This window comes from Pogonomyrmex barbatus, unplaced genomic scaffold (assembly GCF_055798465.1).
Source record: "Pogonomyrmex barbatus isolate J1 unplaced genomic scaffold, ASM5579846v1 scaffold10, whole genome shotgun sequence".
NCBI classification, from domain to species: domain Eukaryota; kingdom Metazoa; phylum Arthropoda; class Insecta; order Hymenoptera; family Formicidae; genus Pogonomyrmex; species Pogonomyrmex barbatus.
Window position 1 is genome coordinate 6,411,090 of NW_028297099.1, and position 14,020 is coordinate 6,425,109.

Below are 14,020 nucleotides of genomic sequence, written 5' to 3' on the forward strand. Positions count from 1 at the left end.
AAAGAAGAAGAGTTCGGAAATGAAAAAAAAAAATCCATGGTGCTCCAAGTTTTTTGTAATTTATAATTAATGGTAAAGTTTTCTTTTGTTTTACAGTAATTGAACAGTTATTAATAATCTAATTAAATTTCGATTAATTTTTATACAAACAAAAAGGGTGAGTTACACTCAACGGCATAGCCACGAATCCCTGCCACCCTGTCCGCGCTCGGAGTATAAAGAAGAAAAAAAAAAGAAACTTATATTTTTTTTTTTACACGCTCCCTCTTCGAAGAATTTCTTTCACCCCAGTTCCCGTCCGGGATCATTTTGCGATGGCAGAGTTTCGGCATTCTTCCCATTCCTTCCACTTCCGCGTCTTGCCTCTCTTTCACGCATCCGCAAACACACACATACACACACGCACGCACGCACACACGCACGCACGTATACATACGTTCTTTTCTTCGTGTTCTTTTTTTTTTTATCGATTTTCCTTTTTGTCTCGTCTCATACAAATTCATATTTATTTCTCCTCACGTTGATCACTTTTCTCATCTCTAATTTGTTCCCTTCCTCGCAGACATTCTCGCACACTTACACGCACGCGCGTACTTGTGTCGCCTCTTATAAATAAAATAGTTCGTAATAACCCGCGAAGTGTCGTCTCGTATTCTCGTAAACGCAACTATGCCCATGCGCCCTTCGCTCGTGCCCGATTTCGACGCTTCGCATTCCCTCCCTCCCCCCTCCCCTCTTTCACCCCATTTTACAGCAATAATTACGTAACGTAAACTTAATCTCTCAACTTAAAACAAAAAATTGGTAACCACGTATTCGCAGCGCACACCGCGCGAGCCTCCCGCCCGCCCCGGAAAAAAAGAAACTTTCTCGACACTTTTCCCCCCGCGCGAGGGGATAAAAAGTGATACGAACAGAAGCAACTCGGCGCATGGCCGAACGAGAAAAGAATCTGTAGATCGAGCGACGATCATTATCGACGCGTTCCAGGAGCGTCGAGAGAAGTCGGGGGTGATTCACGTTGATCTGGTTTGGTTTTAAATGTAACTTAATCGGTGAATCCGATTACGCTCTCTCGGCTCAATGCGAGATTCCGTGGCTCCGGAAGGCAGCGCTCGATCGCGACTATGTCAGCTCAGATCAGCGAGAAACATCGCCGAGAAGTGTGCTGAAGTCGTGTGACTTTTCGGGCCTTCGTGGCATTTCCGGCGCGCGAAAGAAGCTCGCCAAACGTGCACCGCGCCATCGGATGCGTTAACGCTACATCTTCTTTTTCTTCTTCTTCTCTTTGTCTTCTTTTTTTATTTTCGTTTTTGCTTTACTATAGATAGAGTTGGCTTTAGCTTTCGAAGAGTAATGTTAGTCGCATCGCGGGACCACGACGGGGATCGCTTAAGATCTAAACAAGTATTCCTTAATATTAGATATAACTATCTATTTATATGTATTTATATATATATTTTTTCATATATATTTATATTGAAAAATGAGTGTACTCTCTCTCTCTTTCTCTCTCTCGTATCAATCTAGAGATAGATTATCGATTAATTTGTAATTGCGTGTAACATAGACGCGTCCAGCGCATAGAAACATAAATAAATAAATATAAATGGATGTATTTACATATACTCGGATAAAGGAGGGGGAGGGTATGTGATATTGTGGAAGGTCCGATGGATATATATTATATATATTCCTTTCTCTATTTCTTTTTCTTTTTCTCTCTCTATCTCTTTAAATATATATGTATGTATATATATATATATATATATATTATATATATATATATATATATGTATGTGTGTGTGTGTGTATATTTACGTATAAATCTCATTCGTCTGCGATGCCGGCATACCTACTTCATCTCGGCGTAAATATGCGGCGGTGATAGAGAAAACGAAGAACGAAAATAATACTTCGCGGAAACAGAGAAACCGGAGGAACCGTAGGTAAACGCGTAACTATCTATATATATATATATATATATATATATATATAAATATAGATACGGAGTCTGTGAGGTAGAAGCGGTTTCGTATACTTATTAATATGTTGTATCATTATGTGTGCGTGTATGTGAGCGTTGGTGAAATCTGATCTATCTGTATTTTCCGAGTACTAGATAAACTTGCGTCCAACAACCAAAAACTCGCATTTTTCCGCCGATATGGCATCGACCGGTGAAAATAAGAAAATGGACAGGAAAAAAAAACGTAAGAGAAGGAGAGAATTCTACTGACATCATCAACAGGCGATATGCCCTCGTGTCAATCGAGGCAAAACGGAAAGTAAAAGTCCTAATTTGCGTCTATGTTGAACGGAATTCTCTTTTATTAACATTATTTTTTTTAAAGTAACCGCATTATGTCCTACGTATATATTAAAGGGAAAAAAAATCGTCATAAACTCGGTGGGATATGAGCGATATGCTGTATTGTACCGGCAAAACAGGAAACCGGCAAACAAAACGATCGATTGGCAACGTGCCGCTGCTACGAAAGGAAAATAAAATTTGTAATCACTGGATAATATATATTGGATAATAGCGAGATGAGGATTCGCGTAAAGAAAACTCGAAAGAAGCGCGTGGACTCGCTATATATGTGTTGATTCATGTTCATTATGGGCGGTCGTGCGGGAAAATCGCGAGAGAGAAATCGGCGGCAAGTGTCCCGATGGTGATTTCCGGTGGCGAGCGATCGAGAATCTCGGAGAGAAGAGGTCTTTAACGAACGAACACCCCGACACAGTCCCTACTATACACCCGACTATTGCATCGCTTGATTCATTGATTTATGTTTATTAAGAACCTTATCGACTATTATACTTTGTAGTTTGTACTTGGTTTTCATATTCCTGAGAGAAAAGGACTCGCGACGTGCCGCGCCGCGCACCGCCTCGACTCGTTTTTTTTTTTTTTTTTTTTTTTTTCAGAAGAGGAAGATGGCTTCGATTATCAACAGCCTCTCTTGTCTTATCTTTTCTTTATTTTTTTCTTCTTCTCTCGAATGGAAACGAACCGAAGGCGGCGACAGCGACGCAGCGCGACGCGACGGTCCTATCCGATCTTGCAAACTATCGTGTTATACACAGAGATATTTTTTTTTTTTTTTTCGTAAGCTTCATTCTGTGCGCACCCTGTATGTCGTGTGTGAGGTAGCATTTGTACTATGTATGTGACGAAGTATTGTGATCCGTTATTGCGGCGGCCGCGGGCAGTTATTCGAACGCGATCGGCGACGAGGCTCGCGGAGGTCCCGGTCCGGCCCCTGTGGCAGTGTTCTCGCCACGATGAGAGATCAGTCTTATTATTGATAAGATAAGGAACGGGATGCGCGAGATAGGGGAGGCGTGCGCGAGCGACGCGCCTCGGGAGTGGTGACACGGGGGGTTCTCCGGAGTCGCGGCGAGACGTGCGTTCAGCTCGACCGTGACGTTACGGACGGGCCCATGTCGATGAGGGCTATACAAGGATCATATCGGCAAAATCGTCATCGTGATCGCGTGATTGGGCTCCGTGAGCGGTGGCCGATCGTACGGAACGGTCCTCGACGACGAGCCCTCGTGACCAACGCGTTCGGCCGCGCGGCACGCTTGGTTTTCGCTCTCTCTTCTTCCCCTATGTATATGTACCTATACGATTTTCTTTTTTTTTTTTACAGTGTATAGTAAGTTTACAAAATTCACACATTCTGCCTGTCCTGTTTGTTTAACCCTTAAACATTACGTTTACTTTGTACTATAAGTCGCGGCCGGAAAAACGCGAGCCGCTCGTCCCCCGGACGTTCGAGGTCCCGCTCTGCGACATCGCTACGCCGTGCGTCTGTTTTCTTCCGTCCGTCTTCTTCATCTTCTTTAAATCTTCTCCACCCGTCTTCCTCTGCCGTATCTTCTTCTTGCTTTTTTTTCTTTTTTTTTTTTCTTTCTTTGCTCCGTACTCGACTTTTAAATATGCTTATGCGTGCGTGATACATGTACTATGTAATCAATTATCGACTACGGTATAGTATACCATTATATACTATACGAGCAAACGGTACAGTAGTTGCCAGTGCATTCTCTGCGCGCGGTGTTGGTGCAGTGATGACATCAATTTTGTTCTCTCATTCCCCTCCCGCGGGCAGCCGCGCGATTTTCCTTTTCCTCCGTCTATTCCGTATCTCGCTGCCCGCGCGATGTGAATGATAACGAAGGTATCCCATTGCGGAAAGCTCGTTCACACCGTGACAATCGTCCGCCTCGACGTGCTCGAAACGTGCAGCTTCGAAATTACATTACAGCCGAATCATTCTAGCATAATATTGTTAATTTAACGCAGACCAATGCAACTCTTAACATCACCAAATTGCTTGCCAAAAGTCGTGATTTCCATCATAGGATTTTTTCGCATTTTTCTCAATTTTGAAGGTATTGGTCGATTGGTCGGTATTGGTTGGAATTTAGAAGCGAGCGTTCTGAAAAATGTAATATATCCGAATTTCTTGTTTTCCGATTTATCGCGCGTGAGTTTTCTTGCGCGATCGCGTTTGCCCCTCGAAAGCGTGCGCGCACGAGCGAGCCACGGTGTGAATCTCCCACGCCTCTCGTGTCAAGCCTTGTGTCACACACGACATCTATTAAAGGATTCTCAATCCGTAAAACACATATTATAGAAACAACATGCAACATTTTATCCTACGTCGTGATACAATAATGGTACATACATACGCGTACGTTTGCGCGCGTGGCACGCGCGCAATGCGTACGCGCGTCGCGCGAGTGTCGTGTACGTGTGTAGTTTATGTACTTTTGTCTGCTGTGTGTGTGTGTGTGTGTGTGTGTGTGTGTGTGTGTGTGTATGTGTACGGCGTGTACATATATATATATATATATATAATATAGACCAAATATAATTCTTACGGATATATCGGCGGATCCGACGATCGCAGAAATTGGAGGACGAAAGCGCGCGTAATCGCTTCGCTCTTTCGACTTCCAATCGCGGATCTTTTGCGCGTACCTTGACGAAAATCGATCGTAACAGCGAATCTAGAGTATCACCCCTGAGTAAGGAGACTCTCGGGGCTGGCGAGAACAAAACCGGCGAGAATCGAGAGTAAAAACGGTAAGAATATCGTAATTTCGTTCGAAAGCGCGTTCGAAGATCGTTCGATTACTTTTTTGAGCAAAGCGATACGACGAAACCAACAACGATTTAAAATCGATTTGAGTCAAATTACCGATTTCCGGCAGTTCCGAATACACTTACGCGCGTGACCGACGTCACCATAATATACGATATTAATTAATTCTAAATTTTCATTTAAATTCTACGTCGTTTATCTTTAAGGTACGTGTTTTATCTTTTTTCTGTGTTTCTCTTTTCTTTTTTCTTGCAATTCGCTCCGATCGACATTGTCTCTCGCTCTTCCGATCTGCTACGTGTGTACGTGTGTGTTTCATGTGAGTGTTGGGTGTGAAATACTTTTACTACGTATGCACTCCTAATCTTTACGTATGACAAAACAATTAAACCCTGGGTTTAACCGCCTCCCCCCGGAAATTCCACCGCCTGACGTTATTAACTCCTAATCCTTCAAATTTCACCGCTCCGATAACTCGATCCCTCTACTTAAACTTAACGCTAATTCATTGTACCACTTAAAGGTATCCTTTCCCCCCCTCCCGCCTTTGCCTCTGCTTAGCAGAACAGCCGAAAACAATATATATATTTTGTATATATATTAAGTAAAAGATTCACATTATATAACTTGGCATACGCGATCGTATCTATTTACACGAGCAAGTGTCTGTGTGCTGTACACGTGTGTGTACGTGTCTTTCCGATAACTCTCCCCCTCTCTCTTCCCTTCCCTTTGTGTGTACATGTATGTACGTGTGTGCGCGTGTGTGTATGTTCCTATCATCACATACGTAAACGACACATAACATCTTTGAATATCCTTTTCCCGCGGCTTTTCCCCCGGGAATTAACTTCCCTATGACTATGTAATCTCCGTCGTCCAGCATCATCAATCCCATCCCCAATTAATTTCTCTTTGCACTCCCTCGAGACAATCGATGTCACTTACGTCTAAATAATTTTCGCTCTCCTCCACTACAATTTTTTCTTCCGCGTTCGTCAGCGCATCGGCGCTGATCTCGCCGATTTCTTCAGCGATCTATATACGCTTTTTTTTCTCATCACTCTCTCTCTCTCTCTCTCTCTCTCTCTCTCTCTCTCTCTCTCTCTTTCTCACTTCATCCCCGGGACGAAAACGGTGCGACCAATCGCGATCGCCCGGCGGCGTGTCCGAGACACCGCCGGACGATTTTACGTCGCAATTTCGACAACGGACCACGACGCATAATTGTTCTTCCTCCCTCTCGCGAATCGCTTTGCACACGCATTTACGGCTATTTACGCAAATGTGCACGCCACTCGCTCGCTCTCGCTTTGCTCACTCACTTACGGCTTCATAGTTGTACATACATGTTGCTATTTTAATAATGCGCCCTCGCGACAGAAAAAAACGGAAAAAAAAAACGGATCTATTTTACGTACAGATAGACATCACGTGCGTGAATCGAGAATCCCGGAGCTTCTCACCCGTGGGAATAAACTCCCGTCCGATCAAACGGGAATGATTACGGCGGAAAAATACTGGATTTCTCGAATGCTGGACTAGTGTGGATTTACGATGTGAACGAAGCGATAACAAAAAATTTTGAATGATAATGTTTCTACGAGCTCCGAGATCCACGATTTTTGCGTCACCCTGCGACAGGGTTGCAATGGCAGGAGTACTGCTCCGACATTAACCGGACAAAGTAGTAGTAATAGTAGTAATAGTAGTAGTAGTAGTAGTAATAGTAGTAGTAGCGGCTGTACGGAATGTACAGGTTTTATTATACTGTATAATATATCGCAATTGTGTTCCCTGTGTGTGTAATGCATTGCAAAACGATGAGGTAGTACTGTCATACTTTTGGCAGAGTTAATGCGCGCGCGTGCGCGACGAGTGCTCACGTATTTGGCATTGGTTGACGGTATTAAAATGGTATTAAGGATAAGAAAAACGAAAAAAAGGAAGGAAAGGAAAGCAAAAGGAAAAATGAAAAGAAAAAAGAAATGGATTCCCCCTCAGCCTCTATCCCGTGTACTATTGTATCCCGTGCTCGCGCACGACGCGCTTTAAATACTAAATATTTCTCTATATCGTCTCTATTGTCTCTGATAACTTACGGTAGGCGGGTATCGTTGTGAGAATAACCGTTTAAAACTTTCTGCAAAAAAAAAAAAAAAAAAAAAAAAAAACGAAAAAAAAACGAAAGGGAGAACAAATAAAAAAGAAAAAAAAAAACGGAAAAAAATAAGGCAGATTAATCTGTACAAAGTGTAAATACTGTAACAAGTAATATCGTGGGTGCCATCCTGACTAGGAGTATATCTCTATATATCTATACATATAGGTAATGTGTAATATAAATCTATTGCATTGATCACATCTCATACAACCGGGATAGCAACTATTTCGCGCGTAAATCCACGCGCACGACTGTTTCTCACGTGTGTGATCGACGGCTATACTATATATTCACGGTACGCGACTATTGCTCCGGACAAAAGTCCGCATTTTAAACATTGTAAACAGGTAACAAAGTGGTAGTGATTCAGTTTCGCCGCGTGACGCCGCCGCCGTGCCGCCGCGTCGAACTTCCGTGGCGAATGCGCTCGCTTCTCTCTCTTCCTCTCGGAAAGATCGACCGTCGACGTTTACGATGTGTATAAACGTGATTATTGCTCGGTCGACTTGTTCTACTTGTTCTCTCTATGTGCGCGCATTCGCCAAGAAGTATTTTTGCGCGCGGGCAAGCTGCGAGCTCTTCCGCGGCCAAAATCGCACGACAGTCATCCGCCGTAGAATCGCAATATAATCTCGTAAACGTTATATAAAATCGTAACTGTATAAAAGATGTGTACTTTGTCGGGTGTCGTCTCGGCGCGATTTCAGATATGTGTATGTATGTGTATGTATGGTGTCTGTCCCACCGCGATTATTATTACTATTATTATTCTTATCATTATTATAAAATAGTGGAGTGCGTGTTGTGTACGCGCGGGTGTACGAAAAAAGGCGAAACTGAAAATTGACTGTGTGTGATTACTCCAGAGTAGAAAAGCGTCTTGTCTTTGGCACTGGTGCGCGCGTAATGTAACGTTTTGGATGGATATCGCCCGTCGGAGCGTCCTGTAGGCTCGACTTCTCAATAGCGATAAGTAGTACCAGAAATAGGTAAACCGGTTAACGGCGTTTAACGATTAAAATGCGACGGCGAGTAATCCGATTTAATGGTAATGTTGAACTATCAAAAGGCAGAGTGTTCTTCTCTTGGCGCCCTGTGTGTGTGTGTGTGTGTGTGTGTGTGTGTGTGTGTTTGCCGCGATTGGTTTGTGTTTACCTGAGTTTGCATTGGTTCTCTCGTCTCGCAGTCGCTTGCGCTACAACTGCGTGTACGCGTGTTTATGCGCCATTCGCCGCTCAGAGTTCTCGCTACATCTCTCGCCTCGTTTAAAAAGCTCCTAGTTAATAATTCTTACTTGACCGTTGCACTTTCATTGACTAGCTTTGTGATTCGCAGCGTTTTCGCGAGCGTGGCCCGAGGCGCCATGCGCATCGTTGTGTTCCGTGCCTCTTCTGTGTCATCTTCCATGTCTCTTCCACCGTACGAATCTTCATGGTCGTGCCCCTCGTGCTTACGATTTCTCGACGATTCCAGGCGCGCGCGCACGCGTTGCGATATCGCCCTCGCGCGACAAGGAACCGGGACGGCGTTCGCTGACGACGACGAAGGGTAAACGAAGGTACCTAACTGCAGCCTCTCCTCTCGTCTCGTATGCTCTAACCGCGGCTCGGTCTCGCGGCCGGCTCTGGCGAAATGGTCACCGGGATCGTTGCTTCCGGTACCACTGCGCGCGGGCCGCGACGGCGACCGCGGTGGCGACGGCGAGGACGACAGCGACGCCGAAGACGTTGTTACTGGGACACGGTGTCCGAAACCGAATGGTTGGACTGCTCATGGAAGGCCTTCAGGCTCGTCTCGGTCTTGTGCTCCCGCGCGATGTGCCGCCTGACGGTGTTGTTCCTGGTGAACGTTCGCGAGCAAAACGGACACGGCACCCTGATGCCCTGGTGATAGGGTTACCATATTAAAATTTTCAAAACTAGGACTTACAAGCCAAAAACCTCGGACATTTGCAACCCCGGACAAAAATATGCTTAAATTAATAAAATTGATCAGAACAGTAAATGAATCATTATTTCACATCTAATTGTTTATTAGCATTCGGAGCAAAGAGAAATTTGAACTGAATATTAAATAAATACAGACTATTTTGATTTAAAATAAAAAGTTTTATTATAGGTTTAGTTTAAGTTTTATTAGGTATTAAAATTAAAAAATTTTAATTCTTTTATGTGATATCTGTGCTATTCGGTAATGCAGAGGAATAATGCGAGAGAAATCAAAACAAAATATTTAGAAGATTTCTTGAAATCCCGGACGCTTGTAATCCTATCCCGGATTATAAGCGAGATAGGATCCCGGACGCTTTCAAAAAATCCTCCCGGACGTCCCCGGACGCCCTAAAAAAGAGGATAGTATCCCGGGGAAAAGAGGACGGATGGCAACCCTACCTGGTGACGTTGCCGCACGTGGGCGCGCAGATTCGTCTCGTAGCCATACAGTCTCTCGCAGAAGGGACACTTCAATTTCTTGGCTGGAAAAATAGAAATCTCCGTTTAATAAATTTAAATTTGAAAAAATCTTTCGTTTAACAAATTTAATTTGATTGATAAATCCTGCGATCATACGCGGATCGTATTACTCGTATTTGCGCAAAATTTTTTTTATTCATAAATACGCATGTTTATATTTATAAGTATCATAGTGCAAGTATCATAGTTTTCAAAAAATACAAGCGTTACTTCTACATACATAACGCGGGAGTTAAAATATTAATAGATACAAGAAAAAGATATTTCGCATAAAAATTGTTTCATTATGACATAGATCAGTATTACAAAACAGCAAAACAGCGTAAGGAAAGATAATTTTTTTTTTTTAACGAAGATAGAATTTTTTCATGATTGCTTAATTTAATTGATATGTAAACCTGTGAGCTAATCATAGTGTTCTACGAATGTAATACCGCGTGTAATATCGCGACGAAACCTTCGTGGAAGAAAGCGTGAATGCAGATTGCGTAATCTAGCTTCTTTTTTCTTTCTCTTTCTTAGCACACACACACACACACACACACACACACACACACACACACACACTCTCTCTCTCTCTCTCTCTCTCTCTTTCTCTCTCTCTCTCTCTCTTTTTCTCTCTCATATACATGTATAGTTTTTGTGCCCGCGCGCAGCCGCGCTTCGCCATTAGTCGACAAGAAGAAAACAAAGTTTAGACTCAAGGCGGACGATTCATGATGGAGCATTAGGCCAATGCCTTCGAGATTGTTGGCGCGTGCAAGGCCAAATCCCGGGCTCCGCGGGCTCTAATACACTTCCCATCCAGCCCGATTAACTTGCGCCCAAAGTACCATTTATGACAACCGCCGGTTCGGCCTTTTCGCTACGCGCGAACGCGCACAACCGATCGCGGCTAGCAAACTTCTTCTTTGTCACGCGTGTTTTTAACGTCGCTCGCATATTTTCTATTATGCCAAATCTGAAAGTTTAATTTGAATTTTTTTATCACATTTGATAGTTTTTTTGCTTCGTAATATATAAACGTATTAAAATAATGTCATTTTCTGTTAAATTGTTATTAACCAAGTAATAACCAATGCTAGACATTTAAGAGAAATATCCCCGAGAATCCCTGCGAAAAAAAGAAGTACACAAAAAAAAATTAATCTTAAATTAGAAAAGTGTTTTCATATATAATTAAGAATATTATAATCTTCTCTAAAAATCTTAGTCTTGATTATATGAAAATATAATCTTGATTTCAAACTTTGATTTCAAAGTTCTAATTTTTCTTCTGTCTAAATAATTAAATATTATCACGTTTCAAATCTGATGTAAAAATGTATATACTATACAGATATGTCATCTTATGAAATGGTGCATGATAATGTGCATTTTTCAAAAATTTTTTGTGACGTGGAAAGAATAAAAATAATCGAATATTTGCCATTCGGCATGCAAATATCCCGTATAATGCGGCTGTACGATAAAAATCAGAATAATTCTTTTACTCTTTTGTTTTTGTCATTAGAGCTACGAGTGACTAAAATTAGACGAATCAGCCATGACACTGTCTTCGAACCTCATCCTGTAGCAAGAAGCTCATTGAAGTCGAAGAAACTGCGTTTCGTATTAATGACGATCGCTTCCAAGTGAAACGCGTTAGTTGATTTTTTCGTTCAGTAGTCTCTAGGAAATTTCTTTTTGTTCAATCCGAAAAAGAGATGCGCCAACGTTCTCTTCAGCGACTCACCGTGACATCATCGGTCCTTAACAGCAACGACGTTATTGCACGCGCGCGCGTTTAACAATAATAACAAGTTCTAACATAATTCTATGCTGAATCACAGTCGAATGAATTGGCCGAAATTCGCGTTCGCGTTTCACGAGCATGGCGAACGGGGGCCCATTCACCAGCGGGCCGCGCGTGACACACCGTGTCATTACGGAAATTATATAGATTAATCGGAAACAGTTTTCGACGGGGAAGAGAGTAAAAAAAAAAAAGGTGAACACCGCCCATCGTCGAGAGCGGCCGTTTCTCTTCTAAACGAAAGGATTCCTCGCTCGTCGCGGCATTCAAGTGTCACGAGATAGAAGACGCGGGCGATGAGAAGACATCGCGCTCTCTCAAACGAGCCATTCACACGCTACACCATCATAAAAATCGCTGCGGCCCGCTGGTGCAACGCATAAATAAATGTGGGCGTGAACGGCGAACGCGTGCGCACATATATATATATATATATATATATATATATATATATATATATAAATTAAATAAATTTCGTACAAAGAAATCAATCTTTGGAAATTTTCGCAGGATGTCCGTCGCAGGTTGATGAAAAATTCTCAATATTTGTCAGTTTTATCATTCTCAGTCATTCTCTCGTCGATTATTTATGGTGTGTAATATCTATTGTCATGCTGTCGCTTATGCAACCACGGTTCCGAAATTTATTTGTCTGATACGCAAACTGCGTTCGAAGTCGGCCTGACGCGTGGAACAAACGACCGCATTTATCATTAAACGTGCACCGAAAATACGGGCGAATGACGATACCGTCGTCGTGGCGAAAAAAATACACGCGCGGTTACAGCGCGCGCGTGTTACGTGCGGAACCGCGCCGGTTCCTCGGCGGCGGACAGCACCTAAAAATAGGGGGCCGTGTGGCATCCTAGAAAATGTGAACGGGGCCGCGGGGCAGCGCACACGGTCTCGTGCAGCTGACTATATGAAATTCACAAAGGACCCGCGCGCCGGAACAAAGGCGCGCGTACGCGCGAAGACGTCACTAGCCGGAAGAGAGAGAGAGAGAGAGAGAGAGAGAGAGAGAGAGAAAGCGAGCTCCAAGGAGGACAGTAGGAGGAAGGGCAGGCGGGAACGAAGCTGCGGGGTAGATACGCCCCTGAACATGCAGAAACGCAAAACGGCCAGGAAGCGGGACGCTTCTGGGAAAGGTACCTCGCCATCTGCGCCGCCCAAGAAATCGCCGATCCATCGCGATCCCGGGTCTCGTGTTTATCGATGATTACCACACACAGCTAAGTTCCCGAATCGTATCGTATCGAGGTGTGGCGCCGATGGATTCTTCGAATCGCGAATATCGTTTGATGCGGAGAAGGCCGCCTCGTCAGAGTCGAAGGGCGCGATAAGTGGATTGAGAAAATGTCACAGGTGTACAGCCTAAATTCGTCTCGCGAGACGAAGTTTGTCCATCCCTTCGCGAACATAGGGCGTTTATTAAACCGTTATTACGAAGGGATGGAATGAACGCTCCTCGGAAAATAATTAAGCGATCCAATTAGTCTCCGTGCTCAGGGTATGATACGGGTCGCTCGCGTCTTGAATTATCATCACGTTCCAAAACGGGGAATATTCTGAGGGCCGCGAGTCGATGGTCTGAAAGAAGACGAAAGAGGGGACATGGCGATTCGGAGCGGGTCTCCGATTCTCGGAGGAATCATGCGTGTTTGACCGAAGGGCTTGGGGAAGGGAGATGGCAGAGGAGCGAGGGAAAAGGCACGAGAGAGGGGAGGGGGGGGGAGGACGGGCGGATGGTCAGGAGGCGGCAAAATGGAAAGGTTAAGTTACGAAACGCAACGGCAGCCTCCAAGGTCTCCCCTGTCCCTCGCCTCCCTCTTTCTCAAGTCCCACCGGCCGCGACGATCTGACCCTTTTTTCCCCCTTTTCGGCTGAATGAATCGAACGTGTAACGCGAAGAGTGACTCCCGATACACGCAGCCCTACCGCAACGCGCAGCAACCGTGGATTTTATTACGATCGATCGTAAGCTGTGCGTCGCTGTCAAGAGTATCGCTGTTATCAGCGTGCGTTCCCGTCTTCCTGGCCCTCCCGTCTTCATTTTCAGCCCTCCCGGATGCGTAGCACGATCTCGCCCGCACCCACGCTGATATCTTACGCACTGACGCGTGCGTAAGCGCGCCGAGAAAATGGAGGACAGAGATCCAGAATGCGAAAGATAATATCGTGCGACTCAAAATAGTTCAGGAAACGCGAAATGGATAATAAGGCGATAACGATTATCTACTTTGCGGTGGCGAATTTGAAATGAAGACAAATTAACGGGGACCACCCTCTGGATTCTGCTGCAGGATTCAATCATGTAGAAAATAGAGGTCCTGAGCCGGGCGAACGATCCACCCTGCGAAAGGTTAAAACCACCACATACGAAAAGAGGAGAGGATGATGCGTGTGCGTGTGCGAGAACGCTATGCGGCGCTGTGTATCTCGCCAGGCCTTGACACATTTCGTTCGG

At 44.2% G+C, this 14,020-nt stretch overlaps 1 protein-coding gene across 6 annotated transcripts in view; it reads right to left on the reverse strand.

Moving 5' to 3' along the window:
- Positions 1-43: 43 nt before the first annotated feature.
- chinmo (Chronologically inappropriate morphogenesis) overlaps positions 44-14,020 on the reverse strand; it is a 54,698-nt gene continuing 40,721 nt past the window's right edge. For all 6 annotated transcript variants that reach the window (XM_089085577.1, XM_089085579.1, XM_089085576.1 and 3 more), the window contains 2 exons: positions 9,678-9,760; positions 44-9,170 (listed from right to left, as the gene is read on the reverse strand). In XM_089085577.1, coding sequence (XP_088941703.1) covers positions 9,018-9,170; positions 9,678-9,760 — 236 coding nt within the window. In that variant the 3' untranslated portion in view covers positions 44-9,017. The remainder of the gene's footprint in view (positions 9,171-9,677; positions 9,761-14,020) is intronic.